The 17,098-nt window shown below is 42.2% G+C and overlaps 1 protein-coding gene across 1 annotated transcript in view; it reads right to left on the reverse strand.

The window, feature by feature from the left end:
* Nucleotides 1-6,803: 6,803 nt before the first annotated feature.
* BLK (BLK proto-oncogene, Src family tyrosine kinase) overlaps nucleotides 6,804-17,098 on the reverse strand; it is a 53,901-nt gene continuing 43,606 nt past the window's right edge. The window contains exons 11-13 of the mRNA XM_043985370.1: nucleotides 15,404-15,554; nucleotides 9,932-10,063; nucleotides 6,804-7,465 (exon numbers count right to left, since the gene is read on the reverse strand). Of these exons, the coding sequence (XP_043841305.1) occupies nucleotides 7,263-7,465; nucleotides 9,932-10,063; nucleotides 15,404-15,554 (486 nt within the window). The 3' untranslated portion in view covers nucleotides 6,804-7,262. The remainder of the gene's footprint in view (nucleotides 7,466-9,931; nucleotides 10,064-15,403; nucleotides 15,555-17,098) is intronic.

Below are 17,098 nucleotides of genomic sequence, written 5' to 3' on the forward strand. Positions count from 1 at the left end.
CTGAACCCAAGCACATGCAGAAATCTCTTAAAATTGCTATTCAGTCAAAAATGTCACCTTTCCAGCACCATGAATAGTCACAGAGAGGAAACAGGAAGAGGGAGGAACCCAGACATTTTGGATAATCCATAACCTGGATCCCAAGCTCATAGATATCTGGAACAATTGGATCCAATTAACAACCAAAAACTGGAAGGAGTATTGTTTTCTTTCCTTGGACAATTCTGCCATTAAAGTGCCCAAATAGGCCTCCTCCCCCCAACCCCCCGAAAAAAGGAAGTAGGGAGAAGTTGTAGAATCCATATTTAGCTTACAATTATTTCCTCTCTGCTAAGATATGGCTGACAAGGGTCCAAATGCCCTCATTTTGGGGAGCTGCTGAAAGGAAGGGGAGAATCCTTATGAGTAATTTTGCATATTAAATGAGTTATTATTGCCCTAAAATTACAAGTTCCACCCATGGAGACACAGAAATATAGTTTAAAGGGAGAGTCAGAGTGTAAATGAGGATGAGAACAAGCTAGTTTCTGTGGAGTAATTGAGGTCATAGAGCAAAGGAAATGAATTCTTACCTGGAAGGACCCCTACAGATCACCTGGTCTGGTTGATAGTCCACATTTGAGAGATCAGTAAAGATATCGTTAAAGGCTAGAAATATCTCCCTTTCTCCCCATCCCATTGTTCAATGAAAGTAATACTACACAAGACTACTTGGTTGGCTCCTGGAGGCCAACTAGTGATCCCAGAAAACATTTTAAGGCTACTTCCTTACAGGACAGGACAGTAGCACTTACAAATGGGCAACCAGGATGACCAAGGGCCTTGAGTTCATGCTATATAAGAGCCAGGAGAAGGGACAGGGGATATTTTATGTAGAGAAGAGAAGACGCATTGGGGATATGATAGTTATTTTCAAGTATGTGGGGCAGCTAGGTGGCACGGTGGATAGAGCACTGGCCCCGAAGTTTGGAGGACCTGAGTTCAAATCTCACCTCAGACACTTAGTAGCTGTGTGACCCTGGGCAAGTCATTTAACTCCAATTGCCTTAAAACATCCAGGGCCATCTCCATTTGTCCTGATATATATCTTGCCCCTGCATCCAGATGGCTCTGGAGGAGAGAGTGAGGTTGGTGACTTCACACAGTCCTCCCTCACTTAAATTCAGGTCACTGCAAGTCATGACATCACCCTGATGTCATGGTCCTCTTGGAGAACAAAGGACAAACAACAAGTGTTTTAAGGCTTATCCTATGGAAGAGGAACTGGACCTTTTCTGCTTGATTCCAGAGGGCAGACCTAGGAAGAAGATATGAAAAGGTGATTTAGGCTGGACCTATGGGAAAACTTATTTAACAATTTGAACTATCCAAGGTGGATTAACCATCACTGGAAGTCTTGCAGGCAAAGGCCGGTTGACCCCTTGTCGGGGATGCTATAGTGAGAGTTCTTTTTGGAGGGTGTACTGGTTGAACTACATAGCTGTTGAACTTCCTTCTGAATCTGAGATTCTGCGTCCTGGGCAGTTCCATCTGCTGTGGATTCTCCTTACTGTCCTAGGTGTCTCTGACATGCCTTTTTTTCTGGTTAATAGCTACCTAGTCTTTAGACCCTAGAGGGCCATACAGGAGTGGCAGTTTCTCCCTACAGCTTTTCTGGGCTGCCTGAGTTCTGGGGGCCGTCAGTACATATGAACAATGCGTCATGCAAACAGAGGTTGGATTTTATAGGACTAGATCATTTTGATTAGGAATCAAGTGAATTTTGGCTAAAGGTGGGTCTGAATTCCTTCACAGAATGTATACTTAATATACTTATATTTAGAAGACTCTTTGAGATCATCTAATTGAACTCTTAATCTTACAGATGAGGAAATTCAGGGGCTAGATGTGGAAGGGACAGGTAGGATGATATTGGTTGCAGGGCGGGGGGCAGGGATAGAGGGGAACCACCGGATCACCTAGGTTCAAATCCTACTTCTATATGATCAGAAACAAATCACTAAAATGCTCCAGGCAACAGTTTCCTCATCCGTGGAGTGCTTAGGTTGGAAGACATGATCCTTAAGGTCCCTTACAATACTGCTTCTAGAATCCAATAATAAATTAAGGAACAGAAGTAAAGTCCAAACAGGTCTTCTGATTTCAAATCTAATGTTCTTTCCAGTTCTATTTCTTTTTCTTTCTGTATTCCCATTTCTGCCTCATAAATTCAACTTTTCAAGAAGTAGAGGCTGTTTAAGGGGTTATTCATTATGATCTAAGGGCTGAAAGAGATCCAATTCCAATTCTTACTTGCTTCTAAACTGAGTATTCTTACCTTGGGATCCTGTGGGTAGATGTCATGGGGTCAATGAACTTGGTTGTGGGAAAAAAAATCATCTCTATTTTCACTAATCTTGCATTTCCTTTGTAATCCAATATACTAAACCCCCCCCCCCAAAACCCATCATTTTGAGAAGGGATCTCTAGACCTCACCAGACTGCCAAAGGGGATGATGCCACAAAAACAGTTAAGAACTTTTAGAAGAAGAGTCTGTTCCTCTTTGTTCCTTCTCAGATGGGGATGTCTCCTTGTGTAGGCTTGTATCTCCTTTTGTTCAATTGGGAATTAGAAGTTGGGATCCCTTCTGGATAATTTCCAGTACCAGAATGCTTTATGGACTAAAATAGTCATCCTCTGTGGATTAAAAACCTCCAGGTTGGGCAGCTAGGTGGTGCAGTGGATAAAGCACTGGCCCTGGATTCAGGAGGACCTGAGTTCAAATCTGACCTGAGACACTTGACACTTACTAGCTGTATGACCCTGAGCAAGTCACTTAATCCTCATTGCCCCACAAAAATACAAACAAAAAAACCCCCTTTCTTGCTCCTTTTCTTTCTTTCTTTTTTCTTTAGTGAGGCAATTGGGGTTAAGTGACTTGCCCAGGGTCACACGGCTAGTAAGTGTTAAGTGTCTGAGGCCAAATTTGAACTCGGGTCCTCTTGACTCCAGAGCCAGTGCTCTATCCACTGTGCCACCTAGTTGCCCCTCTTGCTCCTTTTCAATGTAATACAGAGAGCACTGTTCTTGGAAGCAGGAGGTACCTGAGTTCAAACCCTTCCTTTGACATATACCTTGTGTGGCCTTGGGTAAATCACTTGATATCTCTGATCCCACCCTGTAGTACCTACCTCACAGAGTTGTCATGAGACTCAAATGATGATGTCACCGGTGCGATGTTGCTTCACAAACTTGAAAGTGTACACAGAAGGCCCTGTTTTGTCAGTGGTGTATGCTCTAGTAAGCAGACATAACCTCTGCCCTCTAAGGGTTTGTAAACTAAGCTGACTCAAAGGGGACAATAATAGGTTGGGGGAAGTGTGCCTTTGGCCTTTCCCTCTACTCAGGCCTATCCCTGGAATACCCAACAGGGATACCGAGCACTGAGCTCCCACCAAGAACTTCTTTCCACCCCCCCCCCCAGCTTCCTCTTGTCCTTCCTCACCCCAGGGAACTATTAGCAGAACGGATAGGAAGGAAGGATTAATTTCCTTCACCCCATGACCACCACCACCCTAAGGAAATCAGTTTGTCTTCCTCCCTTCTCCCTCCCTTCCCCCCCAATTCTCTTCCTACTAGTAATCCTGTCCGGAATCTCTGATTAGGCTTTTTTTTTTTTTGTCAGCAACAATTTCTTATCCTCTTGTCTCCATGCTGTCTTTCCCATCAACTGTACCCTTTTTTCTTGAGAATGGATATGATGGGAATGACAGCCAGAGCGACAGCCTTAGTCTCAGAAGGGAAGTTATCTGGCCCTGGTAGCTTTTTCAGAGATAGACCCTGGGAGAAGGAAAGGCCTTCTCCCACTTTTTCAAACCCATTACTGGTCCTGCAATTTTCTTACTGTAGGGCAGGGCTCCTTAAACTCTTTTCACTCATGACCCCTTTTCACCTGAGAAATTTTTATGCCAGCCCAGGTATATATGTATATAAAAGACATAACCTTTTACTGTTGCCAAATTTTTCACAACTCCATATGGGGTGGTGTACCACAGTTTGAGAAGCTTTGCTTTGGGGAACTTCCAATAAAGAAATCCCTTCTGCATATGCAGCTTGACACATAGAACACCTAGGGACACAGTAAACCACATCATCTTAGCCCCATCTTAGCTGATTCTCTAATCATGGAGTCTTTTTCTGTAGTCCTAATTAGAAAAATGCGTTTCTATAGTTTTACAGAGCATATGTCCCATAGAAATCCTCTGGGGTAGAGCAAATGTCATTTCATATTACAGGTAAGGAAACTAACAGTCTCCCAGGTCATTTTGTAAATTCAGAGGCCAGCACTTGAAGCCCAGAATTAGGATTTAAACTAAGAATACTTAACTTTGAGCCCAATGAGTAGCCACACTATACAAGGTTTACATAGCACTTTCTTCATAAACATGTAAGGTATGTATGGAGTAAAAGGATTATTTATGCTCACTTTACAGATGAAGGGAACTGAGGGTCAGGATAAATGAAGTGACTTGCCAGTGTCAAAGCTGGAATTTGAACTCAGCTCTGGAGGCCTAGCATTCTTTCCACCACACCATATTGGATCCTTTCTCTACCAGGTGGTGATATCAGATAGGATAGTTCATGGAGAAAAAAGGCCCAGAAGAGAAGAGCCCCAGACAAGCTTCTTATTGTTGTCTAGGGTCTTTCTGTTCAACCTTGAAGGGCTGATTAAAGAGGTAATTGAAAAGATAAGGGAATGAAGAAATTTCCTAACATGGTGCTAGGCCCCACAGAACTGAAGGCTAATTCTATCTATGGCCACCCCCCTGAACCAATCCTGAATTGATTCAGACTATGCATCTAGGAAAGGGAATTGATCCAAATAGTCTTTTAAAATTAAACAAAATTTCTCTGGGATCACAGATACAAGTATGTATACCCCCATAGTAATAGTGACATCTGGGGAGGTGGAGGGGAGGGGAGGCCTAGCCTGATTCTGCTAGATTTTCTAAACTTTATGATGACATTATGGTTCCCTGGTCCTCTTACTAGATGAGACCAAGCTTTTTCTCAGTCCATCTAGATGTTAAAAAGTGGTGGTAGCTGGAAAAGTCCAGCATCTGGGTTTGAATTCTGACTGTGCCACTTTGTCAAGTCATTCTTGGCTCTCTGGGCCTCAAATTACTTATTTGCATAATCTGGTGGGGGTGGAGGAGGGGTGGAGGTAGGATTGTTGGTAAAAGCAGAATGGGCATATATGTGCTTTTCTAAGTGCAGGTGGAATGAATGGGAAGTATTGCCAGATCAAACTGTTATATATGGAAGAAAAATCATTTTGAAAGATTTTCAGAGATCTGCATCAAACTAGTTAGTGACCTTGGCTGAGACTGCATCTCCCTTTATGTCTCTGTGACCTTGTTAGATATGTGTGTGTGTGTATATGTGTGTGTGTGTGTGTGAATACATATATATGACAACTCTATTTTTCCTTTTGAAAAAATCCTTATTTTTAAGTCATCTTTTAAAATTTTGAGCTCCAAATTCTATCCCTCCATCCAGTCACTCTACTGCCCATTGAGAAGACAAATAATATGAGCATTATACATGTGAAGTCATACACAATATATTTCCATATTAGCCATGATAACTATATGTCAATATAATTGTTTTCCTTCGCAGTCCTGTGTTTTATTTAATGCATTTAACAACATTATTCCGAGAAGCAGTCTGTTGGTTTCACCAGAGACCCGAAGGGGTCTGTGACACACACAAAAACGGCTAAGAGCTTCTGAACTCCATGGTCTCCATGTCCCCTAGCTCTTGACATTTTGTTTCTAATTGATGTAGAAGCCTCTCCTGAGGATTCTTGAGGCAAGAGCGCCACCTGGTGTTACTATTTTAATCGGCTGAAAGTAACATGAAAGATCTGTACCCCGGAAAAAGGGAAAGATCCCGGACCGAGGATGCATTTATTTATTCATTCAGTAGTTAGTCAATAAACACTAATTAAGTACCAACTATTTGTCAGGCACTTTGCTAAGTGCAACAAATAATTAAATATTTACAATATACCCAGCATGTGTTGCTGGTTGAGATACAAAGATAAATAAGGTCTAGTTCTTAGCTTTCAAGGAATTTGACTGAAAAATAATCTATTTCATACAGTCATGGGTTTTTAGGGACAGAACAACAATCGGCTTTGGCTAATTATTTTTTCAACAAACAGGCTCACAAAAGAAAAGTGACTTTCTTTTTTTTTTTTTTTTTTTTTAGTCAGGCAATTGGGGTTAAGTGACTTGCCCAGGGTCACACAGCTAGTAAGTGTTAAGTGTCTGAGGCCGGATTTGAACTCAGGTACTCCTGACTCCAGGGCCGGTGCTCTATCCACTGTGCCACCTAGCTGCCCCCAAAAGTGACTTTCTTAAGATCACCTAAGGGGGCAACTAGATGGCACAGTGGATAAAGCAAAGGCCCTGGATTCAGGGGGACCTGAGTTCAAATCCGACCTCAAACACTTGACACTAGCTGTGTGACCCTGGGCAAGTCACTTTACCCTCATTGCCCTGCAAAAAAACAAACAAGCAAAAAGATCACCTAAGTAGTAAATAGCAGGAAATATTTGAACCCTGACATCTTAAATGCCTCTTAATCATTGGTCCTTCTACTATAATACTATGCTGTCTTTGGGTTTCCAGTTATGGAAAACAAACCAATTCACAAGATTCAAATCTGTATTCTTCTTTTATTTTCTCATATATTACAGAATATAAAAGTAACATATATTACATTTTTCCAAAAGGAAAAAAAAAGATCATATTACAATTATAAGGAAAAGGTATTTGTTGGATAAGATATTCCAAAGTACTTGAGGTCCAGGTCAAACCAGACTGTGAGCTATCCATGTGAAAGTCCAGAGAATCTCAGTTCTGTCTGGGTTCTTTCAAGGACAGCTGACTGCCTATCTGGTACTATCGGGGCCTTGTGAACTGATGACTCTTCTTTCAAAGATGACTTTATAATAGTGAGGCCTTGGTCTAGGCTCAGCAACTACCATGTAGGCTAGCATCTTCTTTCACTTACCTCCCCTGTTGGGCTAAGTTATTCATCTGAGGAACAATCTCTTTTCTATAAATATTTTGGTCCTAGTCGCTCTATCCTGTGGGTCAAGAGGACAGGAATTATGTAGGCTTTAGGGAGCTGTCAAGAGAAGTGCTTGAGACTCAACTAAGGAACTTCTGCTCTGCTAAAAGGTTAGAATTGAGAGGGAAGGCAGTGCCATCTTCTAGGGTTGCAGTTCATACTGTTGCTCTGTGGCTGTGTAGAAGTCCTCAAGTACAGACTGTAAGTATTCAAAGGTGGGCCGCTCCTCTGGCCTGTTTCGCCAACACTTGCTGATGATGCTGTAGAGCTCAGCTGGGCACATTTCAGGGCAAGGCATTCGATAGCCTCGTTCCAGATTCCGAATGACCTCTGGGTTGGTCATGCCTTAACAGGATTTGGGATGGTAGGAGAGATATGGGAAGAGAAAAGACTGAGTGCGTTTCTTAAACCATGGGGCCCCAGAAATGGTTTCTAGGATCCAGAGAATTGAAGTGACTTGCTCAAGGTCACACAGATACTATCAGAATCATAGCAGTCTTAGATCTGGAACTAGAACCTAGATCTTTGACTTTTATTCCGGTCTTCTTTCCACTGTTCTCCCTTGCCTTAATAACAAGCAATTCATCATTCAATTGTATACTGTTTTATACTGATCATTAATTATTTCATGTATGCTTCTTATATCCCCTCCTAAATTGTCTGCCATCAGAAAATGATTCATATCTTATTTTTTCCATTTCTAAACTGTTGAATTTAGAACAGTGTCAAAGAAAACTATTAAATCATTGAAAAGCATCCTGAAGAAGGTGGTCTTCACTAGGATGGGGCATTGAAATGATCAGATGGCCCCCTCTTTTTTTTTTTTTTTAGTGAGGCAACTGGGGTTAAGTGACTTGCCCAGGGTCACACAGCTAGTAAGTGTCAAGTGTCTGAGGCTGGATTTGAACTCAGGTCCTCCTGACTCCAAGGCCAGTGCTCTATCCACTGCGCCACCTAGCTGCCCCAGGTCCCCTCTTCTTAAAATCAACAAACAAAAAGTTAGAGCCATTCTACATCTACAGCAAGGGACCTTAGTCCAAGCCCCTCCTTTCCCAAACGTTTACAAACGTCTAATGATTTGTCTGAGGTCGCAGAAGTAGCAAGAGGCAGAGCTAAGAGTTAAACGCAGGACTGCACTTGTGTGTTGGAACCGGGGGTTTCAAGAGCAAATCTGATGCTTTGTCTTTGTTCTTTTCATCTGATCTGAACTAACTCTTCATTGTTGGAAAAACCCGTTTCAGATCAAATGGGATTTGACAGTAATGAAATATTGCCCTCTAGTGGCTATGAGACAAACTGCAAGCTTTGCTAACCTATTTACATGAGAGGGATTGCAAAAGACTGTTTTTCAGTGTGGTCTGGGACCCATGGTGGTGGGGGTGGGGGTCTACAAAGTGAAAACTATGTTCATAATAATACCTCTATGGTAAATGTAGCAGGTATCCTCATAAATAAAAAGCTCTTTGGGGTTTTCAATAATTTTAAAAGTATAAAGGGGTCCCAAGAATTTTTGCTTGGAACAAGAGCACAGAGAAATGATATTCATCTATAAGGATGGTGGCCAAAAGTAGGGATGGCCTGTTATTGTAAATGAGCTTTAAAGTTGGTCAGTCAATAAGCATTTCTTTACTAAGTGTGTACTGTGTACCAGGCCCTGTGCAAATTGTTGGGATACAAAGAAAAGCAAAAACAGTCCCTGACCTCAAAGCTAATGGAAGAGAAAACAAACAAATGCATACAAACTATACACCCAGAAAATAGTAAATAGTTAACAGAGGGAAGGCACCAGAGCAAAGAGGGATTGGGGAAAGCTTCTGGGAAAAGGTGGGATTCCACTTGGGGATTAAAGCAAGCCAGGAGGTAGAATTGAGGGGGGAGAACATTTCAGACATGGGGAACAGGCAGAGAACATGTCCGGAACTGAGAGACAGAGCCTTGTTCATTGGACTGAACAGTACATGGCAGGGCATAAGGTACAAGAATGGGAGTGTAAGGGGTGGACTAAATTGTGAAGGATTTTGAACACCAAACAGACAATTTTGTATTTGATCCTGAAGATGATAGGGAGTCATTGAAGTTTCTTGAGTATGGGAGTGACATAGTTGGATCTGTGCTTTAGGAAAATAACTTGACTGAATGGAGGATGGACAGGAGTGGGGAATGACTTGTGACAGTCACAAAGAACATTGAAAAGCCACTGAAAAGAAGACTTCTATCAGTAGGCTAATTCAATAGTCCAGGCATGAGGAGATAAAGGCTTGCACCAGAGGGGTGGCACTAGCAGTAGAGAAAGGGGGCATATTTGAGAAATGTTGGAAAGGTGAAATTGAGTGCCCTTCACAGTAAGGAGCTGAGTATGACACCCAGTTTGGGAGACTAGGACAGGAACAAAGAATCCATCGGGTCATGGGGGATGGGGAACAGAGTTTGGATAATGACTTACAGGGGTCTGGACTCACTGGGGCGTGTAGGGTAAAAGGTTGTCAATGCAAAGGGTTTTCTATCTTGCCAAAGATGAGTTAATTCTTACCCTGCTTTGAATCTTCATCAAATGACAAGGTAAATCCATTTGGTCTTTATTGTAACTCTAACCCTGTCCCTGATCTGACCACCATTGTCAAGGATTTTTCAACTGAGATACAGTTGGTATGAAGGAGCCATGACTTCTTCCTCCAAAATACTTGTCTGATTAGATTAAGAAGACATGGCTAGCTATCTGAAGCTTCTAAGGAGCAAAAGTCTATCAAGGAGAGAGGGGAGCCTGTGTTCCATTGGGCTGCTAGTCTGAGTTGTAAGATCTGGCTGTGGTACCTGGGTAAGGAATCCGGCCATAGGTAATGATTTCCATCAGGAGAACCCCAAAGGACCAAACATCAGACTTGATGGAAAAGACGCCAAAATTAATGGCTTCTGGGGCTGTCCACTTGATGGGGAATTTGGCACCTGTAGGAGATAAAAGAGAAAAAAACCACATAAGTCTCATAAAGCAAAATATTAAAGAGGCTCAACCTAGGTATTTCTTTTTTTTGGTGAGACAATTGGGGTTAAGTGACTTGCCCAGGGTCACACAGCTAGTAAGTGTTAAGTGTCTGAGGCTGGATTTGAACTCAGGTCCTCCTGAGTCCAGGGCCGGTGCTCTATCCACTGGGCCACCTAGCTGACCCCTAGGTATTTCTTTTCAGAAGGGTAGCCCACTTTCTTGACAGTGCTCAGCCAACCAGGGCACTTAACATATGGTTATAGAATTGTAGTTTTAGAGCTAGAATGGACCTTGGAGATCATGAAGTCCAACTTTCTTATTTTAAAGATGAGGAAATTGAGGGCCAGGGAGGTTAGGTGATCTTGTCCAAGGTCACACAGGTGGTAAGCTCCAGAGGAAAGGATTGAACACAGTTCTGACTCCAGCGCCACTTTATTATATCGAACCAACCTTCTTTGCCTCAGTTGTCTATAGATGACTGACAATCAGCCAACAGCGTCAGGCATTGTGCTAAGCACTAGGGGTACAAAGAAAGGCAACAAAACAAAACAAAAAACCAGCCCCTGCCCTCAAGTTCATAGTCTAGTGGGGGAAGTGACATGTAAGTTTTTGTTGTTGTTGTTCAGTCATTTCAATTGTATCCAATTCTTCATGACCCCATTTGGGGTTTTTCTTGGCAAAGACATTGGAATGGTGTTCCATTTCCTTCTCTGGTTCATTTTACAGACAAGTAAACTGAGCAAACAGGCTTAAGTGACTTTCCCAGGGTCACACAGCTAGAAAGTATCTAAAGTCAGATTCGAACTCAGGTTTTCCTAACTCCATGCCTGGCACTTTATCCACTGTGTCACCTATGTACAAGATTGATCTGTTTATCTATCTATTTATCTGGTAAATTAGAAATAATCAACAAAAGAAAGGCATTAGCATTTAAGGGGGATAGGGAAAGACTTCTTATAGAAATCAGGATTTTTTTTTCCTGGGCAATGAGGGTTAAGTGACTTGCCCAGGGTCACATAGCTAGTAAGTGTCAGGTGTCTAAGGTCAGATTTGAACTCAGGTCTTCCTGAATCCAAGGTCAGTGCTTTATCTACTGCACCACCTAGCTAACCCCATAAACTAGGAATTTTGCTGGGACTTGAAGGAAGCCAGAGGGGGAAATTCCAGGCATGGCAAGAGAGTCAGTGAAAACACCTGAAGAAAGTAGACCAATGTCACTCGATTTCAGACTATGAAGAGGGAGGAAGGTGTAAGAGGACTACAGAGGTCAGAGGAATCTAAGGTTATGAAGGGCTTTGAATGGCATATAGAGGATTTTATATTTGATCCTGGCGGTGATAAGGAGAGAGGGGTGACATGGTCAGACCTGATGACTTTGGACACATGGATCAAGAAAGGACCAAAATTGACCCCATGGGCTTTATACTATGTCTGTTGATGTTCAGTCGGGGACTACTCCTACCTACTATGTGGTTTGGAGTCTCTGAGGGAAGAGATTGTGGACATTCACAACCAATACATTCTCTCTGCTGAGAGAGAAACTGAAAGAAGTTTGCTATCTAGCTACAACTTTGGCTTAGAAAAGTACCAACAGAAACAAATAATGATATGATGCCCAAATTAATTGTCAAAAACTTAAACAAGAAGAAAGATTTTAGCCAAGAAATACTGTTGCTCATGGGTTGTAGAAGTTAACAGGTTGACAGGAAGTTACACTATATTCCATGTGGCAACCAGTTTTTCTAAGCTGTGATATTTTTGGTGGTGGCTATAAAGATGAGGGGCTTATCTCATACATAGCCTAGTCATCTTTTATCGTGAATTGCTCTAAATTTGTCATCATCAAAAAGTGTAAACATAAAAAAAAAAGTGTAAACATGGGGGCAGCCAGGTGGAGCAGTGGATAAAGTACTGGCCCTGAATTCAGGGGCACCTGAGTTCAAATCCAGCCTCATATACTTGACACTTACTAGCTGTGTAACCCTGGGCAAGTCACTTAACTCTCATTGCCCCACCAAAAAAAGTGTAAAAATGTTTGTCTATATAAAAATGAAAAACACAAACAAAAGATGAATACCCTATTAGGATTCTTGGCATAAAATATCCTTCAATAAAAGACCTTGCTTTTTTTTTTTTAAGACCTTGCTTTTTACTTAAAGAATATCCCTACAGACTGGTAGGGAACAATTCATCGAAACCACTCATTGTCTATTAGGCGCCCAGTTGGATTCTCTAATGAATCTAAGTGAAAGACACTGCCTACCCATGCAAAGACTGTCTGAACCAGAGACTAGCTCAGAAGCATATACTTCAAGTGAAGAAGACTAAGTTTACTGTTAGAAAACAACCAGTATAAATTAGGGAGAGGCCTAGTCCCAGAGATAGTGCCTTTCCTGCCTAGATCTTTAGCTATAGAGACACCTAGAGTAAAAAGAGATACCACACAATGTATTCATTTTAGTTAGGACCCCCTCCCCCAGGCCTCATATAGGGACATAGAACTATAGTTCTGAAGATCACTATGATCAACCTATACCATCAACTACACAGTTATCCCTTCCACATCTTGACTTTTCCCATCATAGTTTCCATATAACATGGGTCAGCATAGGAAATTAAATGGGAATTTGGGGCGAGGAGAGGGTTGTGAAAGCCCCAGACAACACAGAAAAAGTTTAGAAACTCAGAAATACATAAAACATATGTATAGTATGTTATAATATCAACCCAAATATTTAAATTTTTTTGGGGGGGGAGGGCAGGGCAATTAGGGTTAAGTGACTTGCCCAGGATCACACAGCTTGTAAGTGTCAAGTGTCTGAGGCTGGATTTGAACTCAGGGCCTCCTGACTCCAGGGCCGGTGCTCTATCCACTGTACCACCTAGCTGCCCTGACCCAAATCTTACAATAAGGTACTGTAAACATCCCATAAAAGAAAAATTCAGACTTCTTCTCTGGTGTAAAGGGAGGGCCCAAAAATTTTATGTGGATTTTCCAGATCTCAGGGGCACCACGCCCCTAAACTAACCCCCATGATGTGGAAGGGATAACTGTAGTTCAATTATAGGGGTAGATAGGCCAGCAGTCTCAGAAGACCAGGGCCCAATCTACACATGACCAGACTGACCTATTATGTTACTGGGGAAACTAGAGAAGTGGTTACAAGTCTAGCCAAATGACAGTAGTAAAATAAGATGTGCCTTGTACGTAATTACATGTGTTCATTGTTGCACTTGGTAATTACTGCATATTGTATACCACAGATATATTTGCCTGTTAGCTACACATGATTTTACTATAATTTTGTACCTACTGACATATAATATAAGCTGTTGCCTATGTATAATCTGTTATCACTGATGTTATTATTGCATTGCTTTGTTTTGCTGATTATATGTGTTTTCTTGGTTATATACGACCTACATGTAATTTGGAGCTGAAATCACAAAAGAGCTATATAGAATCTGGGACTGTGGGCAAATATACTCAATTCAGTCATTTTTCAGTTGTGTCCAACTCTATGTGATCCCATGTGGCGTTTTCTTGGCAGATACTGAAGTATTTTGCCATGTCCTTCTCCAGTTCATTTTACAGATGAGGAAACTCAGGCAAACAGGGTCAAGTGACTTGCCCAAGGTCACATAACTAGTAAGTGTCTGGGGCCAGATTTGAACTCATAAAGATGAATCTTCCTGATTCCAAGTCTAGTGCTCTATCCACTGTGCCACCTGGCTGCCCTATTTGGTCAATTTGAAACCTGATTGGTTGATCTTCTGAGGACAGTAAATGTTTAACCGGGGGAAAAGTATAAAGAAGTTGGTCCTTGAAAAGTCCAGGACCTAAATATAGAAAACATTGTACAAATGTGGCCATGCCAGGTAATCCCTTATGAGGTGGGATAAGTAATTTGAGTCAACTGCAAAGGGAGAAACATGACAGGAGGAACAATCATTTGACCACTGCTCCCTGGATGACCTTTAAAAGTCAGTTTGGGGGCAGCTAGGTGGCGCAGTGGATAAAGCACCGGCCCTGGATTCAGGAGGACCTGAGTTCAAATCTGGTCTCAGACACTTGATGCTTACTAGCTGTGTGACCCTGGGCAAGTCACTTAACCCCAATTGCCCTGCCAAAAAAAAAAAAAAAGTCAGTTTGGGCTAAAATTAGATAGAGAAGGGTGCAGCTCCTGACAAGACAGCTCACAGACCTGGACAAGGGGAAGCCCTGACAAATTACACACAGCCAGGATATAGAGGCACGGTCAGAGGCAGCTAGCAGCCACAAAGAAAAGGACCAGAACTCTGGCACTGACATTTGGGGGGCCAATTGGGTGTGAGGAGTGTTAGAACAGTTGTTTGGTTTTTTGGCTTTTTAAAAAAAATGTTCATTTTGTGTTTATACATAATGTTAGGCCTTTGCTAGTGTATTTATTGGGAATGGCATTGAAAAGAGGCAATTGAGATGGTTTTCAGAGTGTTGTTTATGGCTGGCTGCAGGCCATAAACAGTTAAACACTTATCAGTCAATTGACTGATGGAGAATTATAGATCCTTTGACATGATTTCTCAAAGCAATCAAGTATTTACACTTTTGCTGTTCAGTTGTGTCTGACTTTTTGTGACCTCATTTGGAGTTTTCTCAGCAAAGATACTGGAGTGTTTTGGCATTTACTTCTCCAGCTCATTTTACAGATGAGGGAATTGAGGCAAACAAGGGTTGAGGCACTTTCCCAGGGTCCTACACCTAGTAGGTGACTGAGACTGGATTTGAACTTGGGTCTTCCTGACTCTGAGCCATGTTCTCTATCTGCTTTGCCACCTAGTTCCCTATGTATTCATACTAGGAAGTCTGTCTAAGCAAAGTCGTAGGGTGAAGGTGAGGCAAAAAGGTGTGGTGGAACAAGCCTACTCACCACCCTACCCCACTGCTGCTAGACATACAACAGGATGAGGCCAGGGTAGAGTTATCTTTGTCTTCTTTATCTTCTTGTTTTTGTTTTTTTTTTTGTTTTTGCAGGGCAATGGGGGTTAAGTGACTTGCCCAGGGTCACACAGCTAGTAAGTGTCAAGTGTCTGAGGCCAGATTTGAACTCAGGTACTCCTGAATCCAGAGCCGGTGCTTTATCCACTGCACCACCTAGCTGCCCCTCTTCTTTATCTTCTATCATGCAGCATGCCAGGGAAATGAAAGTGGTTATGTAGAAGAAGCAAAGGGGAAAGGCGGAAACAGCTTAGAGGTATCCACAAGGTTATTTTGCACATCTTCCTTGAACCTTGAAGCCTACGGAGAGATTAGCTCAGCTCACCTTCATGGGCTGTGTATTCACTATCTACAATCCTGGCTAAGCCAAAGTCAGCAATCTTGCAGCACAGACTCTCAGACACCAGGACGTTGGCTGCCCTCAAGTCACGGTGGATTGAATTCATCTGCTCGATGTAGGCCATCCCTTCTGCGATCTTAAGAGGATAGGAGGGAACATTGTTAGCTCTAGGTCTCTCCCTCTGAATCTAAACCGCAAGGAAACCCAGCAACAACTTTCCATCTTCATTTCTTTCCATAGGTAGGAGCCTGATCTCTCTCTCTCTCTCTAACTCTGTCTCTGTCTTTCCCTCTCTGTCTCTATCTCTGTCTCAGTCTTTCTCTGTTTCAATCTATCTTTTTCTCTCTTGGTCCCTCTCTCTGTCTCTTTCTCTTTCCTTCCTTCTCTGCCTTTCTCTCAGTCTCTTTCTGTCTCTGTCTCTCTCCTCTGTCTGTCTGTCTCTGTCTCTCTTCCTTTCTCTGTCTGACTCTACCTCTTTTTCTCTCTGTCTCCTTCTCTTTGTCTCTTACCCATCATATCTACACACACACACACACACACACACACACACACACACAAAGTCCACAATATATCTCTCTTATGGCTCACTGACTTCCTAATACAACATAATTCCTCCAGTGGCAATGAAAGGTCTGGCAACAAGAGGGATCAGGGTTTCTTTAAAGCTCTCAGAGAAGGAAGGAGAACTGTCTTTGGATTCTACTACCTCATTTTAATAACTGGTAAACATTTATGTAACTCTTTAAAGTTTACAAAATACTTTTGCATTTATTCTCTCATTTGATTCTTTCAATAACCCTGTGAGGCTAGTACTGTTATTCTCCCCTCTTTACAAACGTGGAAACTGAGATGTAGAGATTTTAAATGACTTGCCTAAGGTCAGTGTCTGAGGCAGGATTCAAACCCAGGTCCTCCTGACTCTAAGTGCCACACTGGTACCACTATTTAATACCAGCTCTATAGTAACTTCTCTGCTAGGTGCATTGTGGGATTTAAACACCAGCCAACTTCCAGGGAATGGATTGCTGAAGACCTCTATAATACTTTGATATGTGATATCCTCCATGGGCCTATGGAAAATTTGAGGTGGTGGTGGGGTGGGGGAAGGGGATGGGATTATGAACAGCACCCTACTTAAAAAACACTCATTTTAGAAATGACCTCAAAAACAACTTCTGAGCTACTACTGAGAGCACCACCATCTTCCCAGTCACTAGATTTACCACTTACAGGTCATACTTAGCTCCTCACTATATCTCATCCCCATATTCAATTTGTTGCCAAATCCTGTTGATTTTTACCTTTGTAATATTCTTTTCTCTTCTGACACTACCAACACCTTGGTACAGGCCTTCATCATCTCATGTCTGGAGTACTGTCACATGCCTCTCCCCACTCCAGAGGTCCTCTACTCCTTGTTCAAAAAATATTTTTCTTTTTCTTTCTTCCTACCTTCTTTCCTTCTTTCCTTCTTTCCTTCCTTCCTTCTTTCCTTCCTTCCTTCCTTCCTTCCTTCCTTCCTTCCTTCCTTCCTTCCTTCCTTCCTTCCTTCCTTCCTTCCTTCCTTCCTTCCTTCCTTCCTCTCTCTCTTTTCCTTCCTCCCTTTCTTTCTTTTTTTTTTTTTTGTGGGACAATGAGCGTTAAGTGACTTGCTCAGGGTCACACAGGTAGTAAGTGTCA

This window comes from Dromiciops gliroides, chromosome 2 (assembly GCF_019393635.1).
Source record: "Dromiciops gliroides isolate mDroGli1 chromosome 2, mDroGli1.pri, whole genome shotgun sequence".
Taxonomy (NCBI): Eukaryota; Metazoa; Chordata; class Mammalia; order Microbiotheria; family Microbiotheriidae; genus Dromiciops; species Dromiciops gliroides.